This window comes from Oryzias latipes, chromosome 13 (genome assembly GCF_053564925.1).
Source record: "Oryzias latipes strain Hd-rR chromosome 13, Olatipes_Hd-rR_3.1".
NCBI lineage: Eukaryota > Metazoa > Chordata > Actinopteri > Beloniformes > Adrianichthyidae > Oryzias > Oryzias latipes.
The window spans coordinates 29,515,176-29,533,342 of record NC_136249.1 but is presented as its reverse complement, the minus strand read 5'-3'; the positions used below and the strand labels follow the sequence as shown (position 1 = coordinate 29,533,342).

Genomic DNA, 18,167 nt, shown 5'->3' with positions numbered 1-18,167 from the left:
AAAAAAAAGGCAAAATTCATCATTTCTTTCTAAATAAAATGTGGATTTGAGATACTGACAAATGACAAATCTTTGCTTGTTTCTGTCTGACAAAAATGAGAATGAAAGCCACAAGCAGCATTGTAAGGTCCACAGTCCCCTCATCATCCCCTTTTACCCCCCCACTGGTTGAGCTGCTGCTTCAGGCCCTTCACTCTCCCCATCTGCCCTTTGCCAGCCTGAGATCAGAGCTACATGACTCAAATTCATGGAAAAAAAAACACTTTTTTCAGAATGGCACATTTGCCATTGGTTCATCTCCATAGAATCCATTTTATGTTTTGGTTGCCAGGAGGTGATGAACAGGTCTATGTAATTGTCAGATGAATCAGCAAAAATAAACTTTTAGACGAGGCAGATGTCCCTCGGCGGGGACACAGCAGCTGATTGGTGCGGACCGGGAGAATCCGACTGTTCGATTAGAACAAAGCAAGGTGAGGACCCGCGACGGGTGCTGACCATGGTGCTGACCACGGTGCTGACGCCTAGTGCTCTATATGTCACAGTGAAGACATTCAATGAAGCTCAGGTTGTGTTCTTTCTGTGGTTTTAACGTAGTTCCTTCATGATACATCTGTGAAACTTTTCTCACTTTATCCACGTATATTCACGTATGACCATATGTGCAATATGCTCAAATTGTATTGACACAGCCTTTAGTGAGATTTAGAAAGGAAGGTTAACGAAATTACGGTTAATTGCAAAGCTTTGAAGGCTGAACGGGAAAGTGATTCACAGGTGACTGAAGTGTTGATCCTCCTGGAGTAAACGCTCCAGCAGTGCATGGATCCCGTTTGAGGGTATGTGATGGATTTCTTTGGTCTTATTCGTCAGTGCTGTGTGCTTTCCTTGTCGACAGGTGAGGTGTAGTGGATTTATGAGAAGTGGTTAATCCAGGTGCAACCACAGTCGTCGTAATCTGCTTTGCAAGTGATTTAAATGTGTGCCTAAAGGTCTTTTTGGTTCAAATGTTCAGGGCTTTTTTAGAGCACAAATTTGAATGACATGCATTTTTAAACCAGCCAGAGAATTATTATCAATAAGAAAAGATCTCAGGAATGTGAGTGAAGATGGATCAACCCCAGAGCCTAGATGCTGCATTGGGTGGAGAAAGCCATTCATGAATGTTTAGCCGAAGATATGATTGTGATTGGCTGAGAAGAAAAGGTGGTAATTTGGTTTAAACTGATGACAGCTTGATCGATTGCATCGATGTTCCTAATTGTAATTACGCCAAAGCTTCTCTTCGTTCTCATGAGCTTGAAAGATATTCAGCGGGCTCTGAAGATGGGTGGATGGACTTTACTTGGTTCGGGCTGATGACGGCGTACAGCAATGGACAGAGGATGGGGTCACATGTCGCCCAGTAGATGGGCTTATTTGAAGCTAGCTTTTTGGTCAGCGATAGTCACCTTCTTGGCCACATATTTCAGTTTCGTTGAGTCTTTCCCAAAAAGTCGTCTTGTTGTTGGGACACTCCCACTCAGGTAGTTGCAGAGCTGATGATTCATTGATCACCTATCAATCAAAGGCAGCACTAAGTATTGAGTACTAAGACCTACACCAATAAAAAGGGTTTTTTGTGTTTTTAACACGTTCTTGTATCAGTGTGACATAAATAAAGAAAAAATTCTTTATTCAAATCTTTGTGAACCAGGAGTAGATTAAAAAAATGCTGTTTAAGAAAGATTGCATTTATCACTGAAAGGGCCATAAGCTCTACACTACACTCTGCTCCAACTTTTTTCCTCGTCTGAGCTGGCATCTGGCTCTCAACTGCTCAGCTGGATAGCTCCGATATTACTCGCCAATTTTGTTTTACCAGGTAACGTTAGGTTGGTTACGCAGGTGACACCAGCCAAAGGGGAGAGAGTGAGTAAACAGAGAGCTCTCAGAAACCAGTCGCACAAGGTGGCCGGGTTTCTCCACGCCAACAGTCCCGCCCACAACTCAGAGGTGGATTTCTGATGAGCTCCTGTCACTCTGCAGAAGCGATTAGATGTTGGCTAAAAATATGCATGATTCTAATCAAAAGAACAATGGGACCACTTTTGCAATAAATCCAAAGATGTTCTAAATTCTGTTTTGACTTAAAATTAAATGAAATTAGTAAAAAAAATAAAATAAAATCCCCAGACTGAAATGACCCAAGTGCTGAAAATCCAACGACGTAGAAAAAAAACTAATTTGTTAAAAATTTGCATTGAAAATAACCCAAAAACCTAATTTTAGTAATTTTCTAATAATGCCATAAAATAAAAAATGTGAAAGTTGGGTAAATTATGATAAATTTGTAAAAAAACTTCATTTCAAAATTATTATTTAGGGTAGATTGGAAAATGGAAACTGAAGAAATTCAAATGTTAATTTTTAAATGAATAAATGGTTACAGTGTCTCTAAATAAAAAAAAAAAAACATTTTTAAACATTGCATTTAAACTAAATTACCTAGATTTGTGTAGAATATTAAAGATTTGTCAATTTCTGATGTAAAACCACAACATGAGTCATGAAAAAAGCACATTTACACAGAACACTGCTGTCAGAACCACAGACAAAAGTCAAATAAATAAAAAAAAGGCTTGAGAGTCCAACGTGAGGAATTATAAATCTTTTATTGTGCATGGATCCTTTGTAGATATCATGGCTATACAGATACACTTTAGATACATATCTATGATTATACATTTTCCCCATAACGAACATTGTAAAGTGATATGTCTGGAAGTATGTATAACAAATTTTTCTTTTTGGAATGTACGGTGTATGAGGTAACTGCAAACATTAAAATTACATAAAAATGGTCTTAATTTTTTGTGCATGTTTTTTGTAGCATTTCTGATAATCTCTGCAGCCTAAAGACTTTGGGTAAAGCCCGCGGTGAAGAGGCGTTAAAATGGCACACGTTTCGATCGCTATCAAAAATAGGAATTCGATTTTCTTTCAATGACCAGGGGACATTTGCAGAATGTCTGAGGGACCAAATCCATGTAATTCTTGCCGACGTTTTGCAGGGTACCGGCGCCTGGTTTGGACAGCTGGGAACCAAAAACAACACCAGACCTTACAGGCAGATCACCACCGAATGACTCGGTGTTTGCAATCTTTTACAAATACATAAACACACAGAAAAAGGCAAATTTCTTTTTGTTTCACAGGAAGTACTTGATAATACATTTTTGTATCTGCCATTTGCGTTCCACGATTACTCAGGATTTATTGTCTTCTCTGGAGAGTATTAACTTATATTACTTCAATATCATAAAAAAATATACTTCACACATGTATGACTTGACAGCGGAAACCAAAATAAATCTTAATATTTAGAACTACTTTCCATTTCTCTCATGATTACATAACACCAAATAAATGCTGCAAAAGAGGAAATAAAACACATTTTAGCGTTTTCTAAGCCTAAAAGAAAATACATCGGAACATAAATGGAAATAAAAAATAAAAAAAAGAAAATACTCCCAAGATTTTTTTTCGCTCTCCAATTAAGGCCTCTGAAACAACTGGAACTTATTTTTTTCTCCTCTTTTTTTTTTTTTTTTTTTTCTCGCTGTTTCAGTGACGTGTAATGTGATACTACAACTTTTAAAACACCCAAAACACAAGTAGGGCTTGCACAATCTCAAAGTGTGTTCTATAAAATGCATCACAAGACCAAAATGCAGTCAGTCAAAGTTTTCTTCCACTAAGGTGCAAAAAAAACCCCAACAAAATCAATTACTGGGGGAGGACAAAATTGAACAGAACGTACGAGAAAGGATACATTTTTTTGTGCTGAACAACAATATTTCAGAGTTAAGCAGCGGTATGATTGTAAAAACAAGCTACAGTAGAACTATGATAGTAAAAATAAGTAGAACTTGCTGTTTCTTTTGTTTTCTAACTTTATACTGAGCTTTTTTTTTTTTTTTTTCCCTCCTCAAACCCACAGATCCTCGTCTCCTCGCTGTACAAAAATATACTAACATTTCTCCAGTCATTTTTGCATCCTTAAACATTCTGAGCATCAAAAGAGGTCGGAAAGTGCGAAATGAACATTTGAAACCGTGAACGACTTCTCTCTCTCTCTCTCTCTGGACTCTGAAACTCTTCTTTGTTTTGTGGTGGTGGTGGGGGTGGGGGGTGGACAGGAAATATAGCCCCTTCAACTGGCCCTGACGCTTTCTGGCTGTGTGCCGCCATGGCAACAACAACAACATGCAGGTTTTTACAGATCTGGCCTCACCGTGGAAAAACACACTGGCCCGACAGGTCCCACGATCAAATACAGGCAAAACGACGCACCCACAGACGCTTTTTTTCTGGAACATCGATCAAAACGGTTCAGAACGAGACATGGAAATATAAATAACAATTTCTATACATTTGATATATGCACCGGTCTCCCCCCTCTGCCCCCTCGCCAGGGCCCTTTTATCATGATTATGCTATTTTTTTTTCCCTTTGCCAATATGTAGGAATTTGAACTGAACGGACGCCGCAGACGTGGGTGACGAAGGCCAGGAAGGTATACCAGGTGCAAACAGAGGTTGATGAGCGCTGTTCAGCGCTCACTCCACCCCCACGCCGCCACGTTCCTCCTGCTGCACCCCATAACAGCTAATGCAATTACTCTGTTGGAACCGGGAAACAGTCACAGTACGAAACAAAGAATACAAAACAACAGAGAGATGGGGGGAAGAATAAAGCTATAACCCTGCAGCTGGGCGGCGCGGCGCTGCTCATTTGATGACAAAGTACTGGATGACGAAAGCGATGAGGATGGCGATGACGGCGAAGACCATGAGGAGGAGGAAAGCACACTGCTCGTCTGTCAGACTCTGTCTGGTCCGGGCGGACTCCGCGCTGGTTCTGAGCCCTGAGCCCGCGGAGCTGCCGCCCGTGGCGGCGGCGTCGCTCCGCTGAAGGGAGAGGGTCACCGTGGGGCTGTAGGGGCCGCTCAGTTCCGTGGCGTCCTGGCACTGCCGGATCGCGCACACACGGAAACGGTGGTCGCTGCTGGTCTGCAGGTTCTGAGCATGGAAGGACGTGGCGGAGCCTTTGTAGATCTGTGGAGGGAAGACAAAGACCGACGGGTTAAAGCAGCTTGTTTAAAAAAAAAGAGATAAATAAAAGGGCCTTTCACTGAAAATTCAAGAGCCACTCCAAAAAATAAACTATGCGTTTTTGTCATTTTTACATGTTATTGGGGCCTTTTTCTAATGATGACAGACATACATAAAGAAAGCTCAAAATTGCATTTCTGAGTATTTCTTTATTAAAATCTTTGTGAATTAAGAGCAGATGAAAAAAGAGCCAATAAAAGATGATCAGAGTGGGGCTTTAAGATGTGAGGAATATATATGGGGAAAAAATAAATAAAATTGATATTGGCAGCATCTTCTTAACATTAGACAGTCGGCTACTGGATATTATTTTCTTTAAAGACCCACTCTGATGAAAAAGGTGTTTTTAGCATGTTCTTGTGGTATTTCTCTCATTATGGAAGACAGAAAATTCAGACTAAAAGTGGATTTCTGAGTATTGCTCTATTAAAATCCTGGTGAATCAGGACTTGTTGGATGCTCATCGTTCAGCAAATCAACCTTCACCGATTCATGGTTCGGCAGTGGTTTTTGCGTCCCTTTCCTGACACAACCCTGCATTTTATTCGGGCTAGGCAGGGAGACTCAGACTGGCGCCCCCTTGTGGCTTAATAGTTATGGTGAATTCACACCGGACGGCATTTGCGAGTGAAATTCACGTCCACCTCTCTTTTTTGACGCACACTGCTCGATACCCCGGTGGCGGAGAAAACGCCAATGTTTTTCTGGACTTCACTGGTTGCCACATCATGGAAAACATGGCTGATGTTGAGCGAGGAGCTTGGCTTCATACGTTCTGGAGAGTTCTACAGAGTTCACCAGATCATTCAGAGTCTCTCCTGGTGCTCTTCCTTCCATTGGCAGGAGTTGCGCCTTGGTTACGGCCGTTTTAAACGTTACTTCCGTCTGTCTGTGAGCCAGTTTGAGCATTAACCGGCTGGGGGAAACAAAAATAAAACTCGGGGGGTCTTTTTATTTTGATGAACATAAGATAAACATCATAACCCAATGGAGCTGAAGTCGGGCAGCCGACCGCCTACGAGCCAATATCGCTCGCTCGATCCCCCGGCCCCAGTGGGTAAAGAAAATAGATGAAAGTTCAGGACAAAAACCCTAGAACGGCCATATTGGATTTTATTTTCTAACCTTTGATCGAGTCACTTGCCAAAGCCGAGTCCTTGATTGGCTGGCACGTGTGTGAATGTGTGTGTGTGACTGGGTGAATGTGTGTGTGACTGTTAAGCCTTTTGGACCTTGTAGGTAGAAAAGCGCTATATAAGTATACGCCATTTCCGTGCCGCGCCCAATGCCCAAATCGTGCAGCAAGACCTATGATCGCATCTGTACATTGACTCGAAATTCCAACTTGGCATCCCTGATGCGCGATCGTGTCCGGTGTGAATTCGGCTTTAGGCAGACGCATTAAGGTCCCACAATGGGGAAAGAAAACAATTCCTGGTTTCCTGTGTAGCAGTCCTACACGCAGCCGACTGAGCCATCCAGCTCTGACCTAAGTTCTAACATAAATGTCTCTAATGCAAAATGGCTTTCACTTTTGATGTCAACTAACATCCTTTGCCTACAATAAACCCAGACGTTTGAATCGACTGAATCCGACAGGGGAGGACTGTCATGTGTTTCAGCGGCTTGATCCAATTGTCACATACGTGTTAGATTAGCATCAGCCTGCAGAGCTCATTATTCCATGTTAGCGTGGCTGCAGGCCATTACGCTGAGCGAATGTGCCGGCAGGGCTGTGACAGCGGCCATACCTTACTGATGGGGCGCTTTTGCATAAAGGCGAGCTTTTAAAGCCGCCGTGACTCAACTAAAGAACAAACAAACACCTCTGTGAAAACAATGAGGCCTTGAATCCACCTGTATCCTGGGTCGGCAGAACGAGGCTGCAGTGATGGATGATGGGTCGGCTGAAGGTCACCGGGCAGGACTTGAGTGCATGAGTAAAGATTGACCCCCAAGTGCAAGTACCTGTTTGAACTCGGAGTTTCCTATCATGCTCTGCAAGGTGTAGATAACAGGATCTCCCTTCATGGGGGGCAGAGCTTCCCATGTGACTTCACAGGAGTTGTCATCGAGACGCTCCACTTTAGGAGCTGTGGGGTAAAGACAGGAGAGATTCCTAATTAAAAAATGACGTTTTTGTCATGAAAAATCTCCAAATTTTAGCATTTTGTGTGTTTTCTGTTAAAAAAATGAGAATAAACATCTGCAAAAGCTGGTATTGTCTTTAACACTAAAGCTTTAGCTCCGGTGTCGACACTTTTTTAAATTACCGTAACTCTTCAACCATTCATGCAACAGATTTTAAAGAGGGGGAAAGGTGAGGGGACTTATTTACAGTTTAAGTGACAAAGTAGGACAACACTTATATGATTTCTGTTAGGAGGATTTACAGCCTTCCCCTGCTTATTCGCATTTCAATATGCGCGGTTTGCGGTCACGTGACTCCTCCAGTTCATCACAAAAACTCAGCTCAAGACGCTCGTATGAGGCTTTTGTGGCCAAAGGAGGAGGGGGAGTGGAGATGAAGAGCACGCCGGGCTGTCGGCTTCCATGCCGGCTGCTAAGGATTATTTCATAACGGTTTCAAACTTGACACGTGTCGAGAAAAGTTTGGATGTGGTGGGGAGAATCCAGCAGTTTTACAAAATAAAACTTCCTCCAGATTCTAAAAAAATAAATAAAAATAAATTATAGTTTGTATTTTTTCTTTGTGGTGCATTACCAACTGCCGGACAGTTAAAGGACTCCTGGATTTAAGGAGCTGCAGGACTGATAAAAGTCCTTATTACTGGCTTTAAAAAAAAAAGCTTTTCAAAGGCTGCAGCAGAGCAGACCTGCACATATGAACTAGTGAACAAGTGAAAAGGGCCGTTTCAAAGATAAAAGCTAAAATGTCGAGGCGAGAACGTACCTTTCACAGGAGCTGGAGGAGAGCGTGGGGTGGTGAATGTGTAAACATTGGAGAAGGGCCCTTCGCCCGCCTCATTAAAGGCCTGGATGCGGAACGTGTAAGAGGTAGACTCATTAAGCCTCTGGACTTTGTGTGTGTGGCATGGTCCTTTATACAGGGGTATAAATCTGCAATGACGGGAACATAGAGGCCCAGAGAGAAGCGGTTTAATGAGCGGCAAGTAAACATGACAAATGTTAGACCGTTTTTTTTTTTTTGTCCAGCCTGAACGCCGGGGCCACCGACCTGCCGTTTTTGTCCCCCATCTGCAGCTGATACTGGAGCGCCTCCGAGGAAGCGGCCTTGGTCGGGCCGTCGCCCCATTTGAGCCTGAGGGTCTGATGACTGAAGGCGGTGCACTCCAGCCGCGGCGGCTGCGGAGGCAGCGGCTTGGTCTTCAGCTTAAAGGTGTGACTGAAGGGCCCGGTTCCCAGGCTATTCTGGGCTTGAATTCGGATCCTGAGACAGAACCAGGAGAAGTGTCACCATCAAAGAGATACAGAGACGGTGCTTACCTGACAGGTGCAAAGACACATCAAAGAGGGATTAAAGACGTGTTTCTTCCACTGCTAAAAGGATTTTTTCCTTCACTGACTGCACAGTTGAAGATGGAGTACACAGCTCTACATCCTTTAACTTTTACCAAAAGTTCATTTTCATTTGGAGTTTTTTAATAATCTCAGTGAATATAAGTTGAAAATCATTTTTGTCCATAAATAATGGACTTTTAAATGAAATTGTATGTTTAATATTTCATTTTTGGCACATTTAAAGCACAAAAACAATTTACTTTAAAAGTTTTATCAATCTGGTTGATTTTCCTTCAGAGCCAATTGGTGCAGACATGTGAAATCAAGCCGTGATGTTTTATCAGGGACCTGTAGCTGGTGTCCGGCTGCAGATGCTGGATGACGTGTTTGTTGACGCGACCGACCACGACTGGCTGCTTCTCTCCGAGGTCGATCAGGTAAGAGGTGATCTCCGAACCGTGATCGCACGGAGAATCCCAGCCGATGCCGAGGCAGGTGGAGGGAGAGAAGACCGGCGAGGGGCGTGAGACGACGCCCTCTTCATCTTCCTCGTCTTTGTCGGCTGTGGTTTCATACTTCTGCAGTTCGGACTCTTTCAGCTGGTAGATGTTGCTGACGGCGGCGGGCACGGAGCAGGGCGTCTGACACAGCACCGCCTCGCTGAAGGGTCCCACGCCGGCCAGGTTTGCCGCCTGTACAACAGCAACAAGACAGCTCTGACCCGTGCGTGGACACATGTAATTCTCAGGTATGACCAGTAGGGGGAGATGTGAGGTAATCATTACAGACCAGCTCAACAGGTGTGCTGTTAGTATGAATCTTAGTAATAATGGAAGAGTTTAGTCAATATTAAGGTTCATTGGATCAAACATCATAATGAAGGAAACTGAACCAGTTCAAACTAACTTCCTGCTTTGTGTCATTTTAAAAGTCAAGAAAACAAGTGGTTACAGCTGGATGTGCAGCATTTTAGCTCCATGTTTGGAATCACGACTCACTAAACTGACTTGCTTTTAAAATAAAATTTCATTAAGCCGACATAATTTCTGCTGAGGCCTTATCAGAAAATGTCAGTAGTTCAGTTTCATGTTTCTTAAAGATAGAAAGAAAATCTGTTTCTGATTGCAATTATTCCTAATTAAAAACATCTCCCTTTTGAGTAGAAGCAAAAAAAACAAAAAACATGACAGCATCACAGAAAATGACTAAACGCAACAGTGTAGATTGATGAGAGAAATCTGTCTTTGATTTAAGAAATGTTAAGAACCAACAAGCAAAATCAACCGCTTATCTGAAATGTAAAATATAATAACAAAGGACATTTTTCAATGATTGTTTACTCTAAAAGAAGCATTGAGATCAATCCATGTTCTGTCCACTTTTTAACAGACAGAAATTAACGTAAAGAGTTTATTTCTCACGAGTGAATTCTTTGCATACATTTTTTCAAAATAAAGCAAACAGACACAACATTAGGCCAAATTAATCCAGAATATATTTTTACTTTACTTCTACAGCAGGTATTTCCATACTGGCTGGAGTAGTATTACAGGAATCTTCACCTTTATCTTTAATCCAAAATATGTTTTACCCAAAATATACGAGAATCCCATCAGTTTGGAACAACCTTGACCACACTGAAATTGAGTTAGAAGATTAGTCCTTGAAGGACGTTCCAGATTTTTTATTTGAAGTATTTATACACACTAGAATAAACGCAGAGGACCTTTGTGAATCAACACTAGAACTACAGAGGCGGCCATTTTGACTACTTTCAAAATTTGCAACACCGTAACTTTGTACAAATAACCTATGGACCAATAAGAGTCTGACTCTTCCTAAACATGTGTATATTTTATTCTATCATTGTGTTATAATTAAAATGTTGAAAAGCATGCTTTTCATGGAAGGGGGTCATATTTTACTATTTGCTACATTTTCCTGATCTTTCTATAGCTTTATTGCCTTTTTTTATGTAAAGCTAGAACTTAGTTATAGCTACATTCTAAACCAGAGAGAGAAAAAAAAGACCAGTAGTAAAAAAAAAAAGGCCTGATAAGATCAATAGTCCATTCAAATAAAGCTAATCAAGCTACAATGTTTTGATCACTGCGGAACACATAATTATAGTTTTCATTCAGTGTCCTAATGTGTTAATACCTATTCTCCCATATACTCTAAAACAGGCATGTTCAAAGTCCGGCCCGTGGGCCAACGTTCAAATTTCCCCCGTCATAAAGTCAATAATGTTCGTCCATTGGCTGTTTTATAATCAGTGTGTATAATTTCTTTATTGTGATAGGCTGAATCACATTTTACCTTCAAAGTTTTAAGGGCCAGATTGATTTGTCTCTGTGCTCAAAATGCCAATGATTTGTACTTCTGAATAAGACAAATAAATATAAATGTAAGTTTTACAGTGAGCATTTAATTGTTCATCTGTTAATCGAACATTTTTTATGAACCCAGATTCAATGTTGACAAAAGCTTTATTCCAGTCTAACACTCGATGTCTCAAAATAAAATGTCAAACAGGCGTCTCACCTGCACTCGGCAGAAGTAGTTGGTTGCAGGGAGCAGACCCCTCATTTCGTGGCTGAGCGCTGACCCGCTGTAGCACACTTGCATGGTGCCTTCAGCTGCACCCCACTCCAAACGAAACTCTGTCACTGGAGCTCCGTTACAGGGAGGGGCCTGCAAGTCAGGGACAAAGAGCAGCTCCCACAACAATGCAGTTTTAGGGAATTTTCAGGTATATCTGTAATAACGCACGGTGTCTTACCTCCCAGCTTACAACCACACAGGTAGGAGATTTGGATGTGGTTGAAGGAGCCTTACACTGTTCTGGGGCTCCAGGGGCAGTTGTGATTTCACATCGCTCCGATAGCGGTCCGAACTGTTTCCACAGAAGACAAACGCACGCAAATGTTTTTAAAGTAGATTGTTGAAGTTGAAGCAGCACAAAACACGCCCCATGCTCCTGTAACTGAAAGATGAGCTTCAGGAGTCGGCCTCACCCCAGCCTTGTTTGCCGCCTTGACCCGGAAGCTGTAGGTTTTGCCAGGCATTAAGGCCCCCACAGAGCAGTCCAGCTCTGGACCCTGGTAAACCTCCCGGCTCACCTCAGCCTGCTGCCCGCTCACTTCCACGCTGTAGCAGGACACTGGACTTCCTCCGTCTACCTGAGGTGGGACTGAAACGTTTCCAGAAGCCGGATTGTTAATCAGAAAAGGGTTACAGGGATGCGCATGCAAAAGTCAAATATGATGCTTAGTTAAAGTAAACAGATTTGATATAGGGCTGGGCGATTAGTTGTTCTAACCGATTCATTTGAATTAATCGGTTAATCGTTGTTTGGAGTAAAGTCAGTGGGCCAGTCTTTCGCAAAGTGCAGATGTAAAAATTGGCAACAAGCAAGGAGGAGCTACTTCCGTGAGGCTGGAAAAAAAAAAAAACTAGCGCAGCTGCCGGGAGAATGCCCACCCATCCACCTAACTTCTGCTAGTTGGCTCTGTGTAGCTTCAGTTTAAGGATCCAGTAAGAACTGGGGGATAAACCTGTTGGATTTACAGCAGCAAAAGAAAATTTTAATTTCAAATTTAAGTGTTGATTTGGAGACAGCTGTGTCATTACACACCGATGCTACGATGCCATATGCTTCGATGCGATCATGCTATGCTATCGAGCTGTTCCGTGTGTCGCTTACATGCGATCACCGACCACTTTTAAGTCAGACTATAATTTCATGGAGCGGACATTAAGATGTGGCGGATAAATACAACAAATTTTATGCATATAACATTTACGAAACTGTATTTTGTAAATATAATAAGAGAGCATTACAAAGCCGGCGTGGAGTAGAAGAAAACAAAATCAAAAGTCGAATTTGGACTGAAAAAATCTGCGATTTAACGCCCAGCTCTACTTTGATATGAAATGCTTGGAAAGCCATGCATCAGCCGTAGCAACAGATGCATCCCACGCAGACCTAACTTTCCGCAGAATGACTCACCCCAGCGCAGTTGGACCTCCCTGGATTTAGGTTTGCCCACCAATCGAGGGGGCTGGCAAGGCCCCGGGGGCACCGCTAGCGTCTGGACTTGCAGAGTCTCCGACATCTTTCAAAGAGGAAAAACAACACAGCAATTAAGCCCCAAAAGAAAATGACTTCACAATCGCACACCATCATCTCATTCTGCCTCGAAATCTGCTGGATGCAATTGTCATTTCCCTTCAGCTTATCAGGCTTGATCCAGGCTACGACAGAGCAGAGAGGAGGGCACTGTGAACGTACTGGGTAATTGTATTTAGGCAGACGGACAAATGTGCCATTTCCTACGCTGGAGTTAGATTAGCCCACGGGAGGAAAAACAGAGCGAAGTTCTGTGACGAAGTCAAACATGTGAGCCGTATGTCACATTGTTCTGCACCAAAAAAGCACAAACTCATCACTGTGACTCATGTGAGCCTCATCAGGAATAAATGCATGCACAAACAGCTGATATAGAAATGAATGAGCAGCGTCTGCAAACCGAGCTAATTGAGGAAAGCATCCTCTGACACATGCAGGGACGGTTAATTGATTAGAAAGTTTTGTTTCGTGTAGAAACAGCGGAAAGCAAACTCCATAACCATAAAAAACGACAATTTCCGACTCGTGTTTGTAAATCTATAATTGCAATTAAAGCCACAAGTGGTGTTGTATGTGAACTGCAGGCTAAACCTGCCCCCTTTTGACATGCCCTAATGACTGAGCGGCTGCTTCACAACCCTCGCTCTCTCCTAATGCTCCTCTGGTCATTTCTGGTCAAAGCTGCACACGACAAATTCATTCCAAAATGTATTATTTTTTTCCAACATAGTGGCATTTCTGTTGATTTGATCTCCATAGCAACCATTTTATGTTTTGGTCACCTGGGGGTGGCACGCAGGTCTATGTAACTTTTAGAAGAATCAGCAATAGCAAATTTTTTGATTTCCATAGCAGATAACAGAGGTTTTTTTTGTTAACCACCCCCACGTTCCAAATACAGTATGTCATTTCATGTTGTATCGTTAGGAATCATGTATTACATATTTTACAATATTTCTGTTAAAAAAATATGCAAGTAACACAGAAACCTCCCTTTTGCCAGCTTTACTTGCTGCAGCTTTTCAAAATCTACAATTTTTAAAACCAACATTTTTCCAAAATAGCTTCCCAACTTTGCTCGAGAAGGCGACGGACTGAAATCCCTGAAAGAGTTTAAATTTGTAGCTGGTACTAAAAGGGATTTCTTTTAGGAAGATTCAAGATGGCGACGTCTTGTTGAGGCCAAAGGTCAAGGAAACTTCAGTTGTAGATTTAACCTGGAGCTGTGTGTGAAATTTTGTGAAGATCGAACGATGAGCGAAAAGGTGAAACTCGACAAGTTTCACCACAAGCCTCTGGTCCTGTGGCCATCCCATAATAATTTTAATACTTCTTTTCGACATGCCCATTATTTGCTTTATGTTTGTTGCTCAACTTTAAACCTTTTCTCTTTTAAGCTCCATTAGAGATTTTTGCCCCACTCACTTTTTTGATGGTTTCCCCCGCTGTGATGTCATCACCCCCCCCCCCCCCCCACACACACACACATTTATTTTCATTTTCTAGGTGTGTGCTAATTTGGGTACATTTTAGAGTATGTGGCGGGGGCAAAAATGTTGCAGTAGGAAAAAAGAATAGCAAAAACTATTTGGTCCTTGCAGTCCAGGACTACCACAGACCATAATAATAACAAAAAAGGATCCGATCAGGGAGGAGCCAAGAAATGTTTCCATAATCTCAAATAGAAGGATAAAGACTCACAATATAAAGACGATACAGCGAAAAAATGAATGAATGTCAGAAGATGATTCAGTTTTCTAAAAATAAGACAACTTTTAACTTTTCTAAAAAGAAAAAGGTTTGGGTAAATAAATGTGAGTTATGGTCTAAAAATAATTAGCTTGGCATTTGGTGCTGCATTAATTACAGGTGATCAAACTTTCTGTCCTTTTGTTCAAAGAGCAAAGCTGGGTGCACATCCATATATGCATGTGTTCGGATGCTGCATGACTCACCGGGCTCTGCCCCCCCTCACTCATGCAGTAAACTCTTGTTTGGTAGGAGCAGCCAGGCTTCAGACCGTCACATACATGTTCCAGGGCTGGCCCGGAGTACACCAGCCCCCAAAATGAACCTAGAAAACCAAAACAACAAACATTTTTAATCAATCTATTACAATAAAGTGTTTTTCACAATTTCAAATGTTATTATTTATTTTTTAAACCTACCACTTAAACCCTCAGACAGCTCCACGACATATTTTGTGACTTCTGACCCACCGTCCTCTTTTGGTGGCTCTAATTCCACCCCCCAAAAAAATAAAAAAATTTAAGTTATTACAATAAAATGTGTGAATAAGCAATTATGGAAAAACTGTTTTTACAGTGATTGTTAGAAATGAATCCAGCTGTGATTCAACAGCATCTTCACTTTGCTGCAGTGAGAAAGCAGACAGCTTCACAGCAGAAACACAAAATAAAATAATCTGCTATCCATTGCTCAGACTACCTTGGACCTTAGACGTCACTGGTTTCATTTAGCGTCAAGGACAGCTCCATGACTAAACAAAATCGGCAAACTGGATTTCACAGGCTGTGAAATATGAGCAAGACTGAGCCGCTTTAGGATCCGGAAACTGGGAAGGGAGGCTCACCCCAGGCCATTTTGAAGCTGTTAGGCAAGACTCTTCCTTTGATGACAGGCCTGCAGGGACTGCTGGGTCTGTCTGGCTTCGTGATGAACTCAACCACCTGACTGGGATTACTCTTTCCTTCTGAATTGTATGCTGCCACCTGTTAAAAGTGGAAAGACAAAAGCAGTGTGCATTAAAATAACAGAAAATAGTAGATGTTGAAGGAGTACAAGAATATTAGATTTGGATGATTATATTTTAGAATTTATTTTCAAACTCAGTTGCTGTTTTGTTTTTTGTTTTTTTAAACTGGTCCCTTCTGACACTTTGGAGGTGAGATTCTATATTTCCTCTCTAAATCACTTGAATATATTTTGATGATGGATCTCCTCACTCAAAGACCCACTCCGATCATCTTTTGATCTATTGTAAAAGCATTTCTAGTGGTCTTTTAACTATGATTTTGCCGTATGTAGCAAAGAAAAAAAACCCTGTCATTTTCAGTTGTGGGCAGGACCGTAGGCGCACACCTTCCTCGTCGCTGAAAGATCTCAGTTTATAAGATCTATCGATAGTTTACCTGGAATAATCCAGCCGTACAGTTTTGAGCCAGATTCCAGCTTAGACGAGGAAAACAAAGACGTACGTGGATGTATTTGTCTGCAAGTAGATGCATCAGAATGGAGCTGAGGTTGTGTCCCGCCCTTTGCATACCCTACGACACATTTAAGCTCTTTTTTAAAACTCGATTTTTCATCTGCTTCTTATTTCCAACGATTTGAATAAATAATAAGTCGGAAATGCAATTTTGAGCTTAATATTTTTCATAAATGAAAAAAGACACAAGAACATGTTAAAAAAACAAACAATTTTCAGAGTGGGGCTTTAAAGTCGAGACGGATTTAAAGCTGTAGCAGAGCCGTACACAGAGACTTAAATGCGTTTTCCTGAATGTTACTAAAGCCAAACCCCTTTTTAAATATATACTCAATTCAATTAATGTTGATTTGCTTCAGTGCTCCAAACATTTTTTTTATCAGAGGTGAAACGCAGCATAAATATGTCAACACCAAAATGGAAATGTTTCTCCCTTTTTGGCAACTAAAAAGAGAACAAATATTATGAGTGCAAGCTCCCCAATTATCAGGCAATGAAGAAAATCACTTATGACTGTGGTTTATTTGGTTTTAATGGATTAGTAGGTGTAATTTCACTAAATAAAAGCGTAGCACATAAAGATGATTGCTCTGACAATAGAACAATGATAGAAGTAGCATTATGAGGTTTTGGGGAATTAAAAAAAATATGGTTTAAAATAAAGGAACATTGAATTTAATCCCACAAACAAGAGCTGAAAGACTGATGTTTAAGTCAAATGCAAAGTCTGATCACCTACAGGATTTTGCTTTAGGGCTTCTTATACTTTTGTTCAAAGGAATGTTTTCATTTTATTTGCAAATAAAAACAATATAATTATATGCAAACCAAAGTTTGACGTCTGTGACAAACAAAATGAATCAGAATCACAAACATGCAACATGTTTTTCTGAGTGTTTGTCTAATCACTTGACTTCCTAGCTTAAAACTTCTCAAAATAAAAGGAACTGAAGTCAAAGCAATTCATTATGCAGCCATTAGGGGGCTTGTTCTGCAAGAGAGCCACATTTTATTCTCTGTGAAATATATAGACACATTACAGAATGAAACCTTTTGACATTTGTGGCTATATGTAATAAACATGACGATAATGTTAAGATTGTTAAGGTTTCTGAGGGGTGTGTTCTTTTGATTGACGGGTACAGTAAAAACAGCTGTCCTTTCTTTTTGTGCTAACTCAGACATTGATTAACATTTTCATAACTATTCAAAATATCACGACGCTAAAGCTTAAAAAAAGGCTTTTAAAATGGATAGAGAAAAAAAGGGGTTTGCTGAAGTTATGATTCATTGACGGAAAACAATTTTTGGACTTTAAAAATGAAAAAACTTTCCTAGAATACAAAATAGAAAGAAATACTTTGAAATAACTGCATTTTTTTCCGTCTTCTAAACAGCTGTCTTCTCTTTCCTTTGCCAAAGGAAGTAAATCAGGGCAGGTGTAGAAGAGCGATAACATGCTTTAGTTAATATTTAAAACCTTTTTTACCAAAATCATGGGATTCCAGGAAAACTGCAATTATTTCACAAACCACCTCATCTCCAGTAGCATTTCAACGAGAAACATCTGCAACAACACAACATCCTTAAAAAGCCTGTGGAGCAGAGCTCATTCGTATACGCAACCAAGACAAAACGAACAGTCCTCTGCCTCCGCTCAGGCCATGCAGCTGGATAATTAGAATAAAAGAGAACGGAGGAGGGGGTTGGTGAAAGTGGGATTGCTTGATAAAGCATTTATCCATCAGGAACATTTTTTTTTTTGTAGTGATAAACCACAGGAACTTGTGGATAACTCAGCTTCTAGTCGATTCGAGAAAAGAAAAAGAAAAATCTCCCATTTCATGCAGACATTGGGAACAGGAAACCAGGAAACAACAGCTATTAGGCAGATAACCAATGCAAACACCTGTGATCCAGCTGCCAGCTCCGACTTATGTAATGGAGTGCCACTGCAAAAGCTGAACACATCCGTCTGTTTGAGGGCGGATCGGTTGGACGACAACAGTCATAAGGCAGGTCTTGTGCAATGAAATCAAACAAGTAGGTGTCAATTCATACCAACAATCGTCCAGACACTATGATTGTAAACTTATCCTTTCCATGGTTAACAATAAGTCAGAATGAAGACGAATCTTTGGTGATTTTTACCAATACAGACATAAAA

At 41.1% G+C, this 18,167-nt stretch overlaps 1 protein-coding gene across 6 annotated transcripts in view; it reads right to left on the bottom strand.

Moving 5' to 3' along the window:
* Nucleotides 1-2,635: 2,635 nt before the first annotated feature.
* The window catches only part of fndc3a (fibronectin type III domain containing 3A), a 54,341-nt gene continuing 38,809 nt past the window's right edge, over nucleotides 2,636-18,167 (bottom strand). For all 6 annotated transcript variants that reach the window (XM_078956611.1, XM_011482314.4, XM_011482315.4 and 3 more), the window contains 12 exons: nucleotides 15,365-15,503; nucleotides 14,940-15,008; nucleotides 14,727-14,845; nucleotides 12,652-12,757; nucleotides 11,657-11,832; nucleotides 11,422-11,535; nucleotides 11,184-11,333; nucleotides 8,988-9,331; nucleotides 8,356-8,568; nucleotides 8,071-8,237; nucleotides 7,125-7,249; nucleotides 2,636-5,099 (listed from right to left, as the gene is read on the bottom strand). In XM_078956611.1, the coding sequence (XP_078812737.1) occupies nucleotides 4,773-5,099; nucleotides 7,125-7,249; nucleotides 8,071-8,237; nucleotides 8,356-8,568; nucleotides 8,988-9,331; nucleotides 11,184-11,333; nucleotides 11,422-11,535; nucleotides 11,657-11,832; nucleotides 12,652-12,757; nucleotides 14,727-14,845; nucleotides 14,940-15,008; nucleotides 15,365-15,503 (2,049 nt within the window). In that variant the 3' untranslated portion in view covers nucleotides 2,636-4,772. The remainder of the gene's footprint in view (nucleotides 5,100-7,124; nucleotides 7,250-8,070; nucleotides 8,238-8,355; nucleotides 8,569-8,987; nucleotides 9,332-11,183; nucleotides 11,334-11,421; nucleotides 11,536-11,656; nucleotides 11,833-12,651; nucleotides 12,758-14,726; nucleotides 14,846-14,939; nucleotides 15,009-15,364; nucleotides 15,504-18,167) is intronic.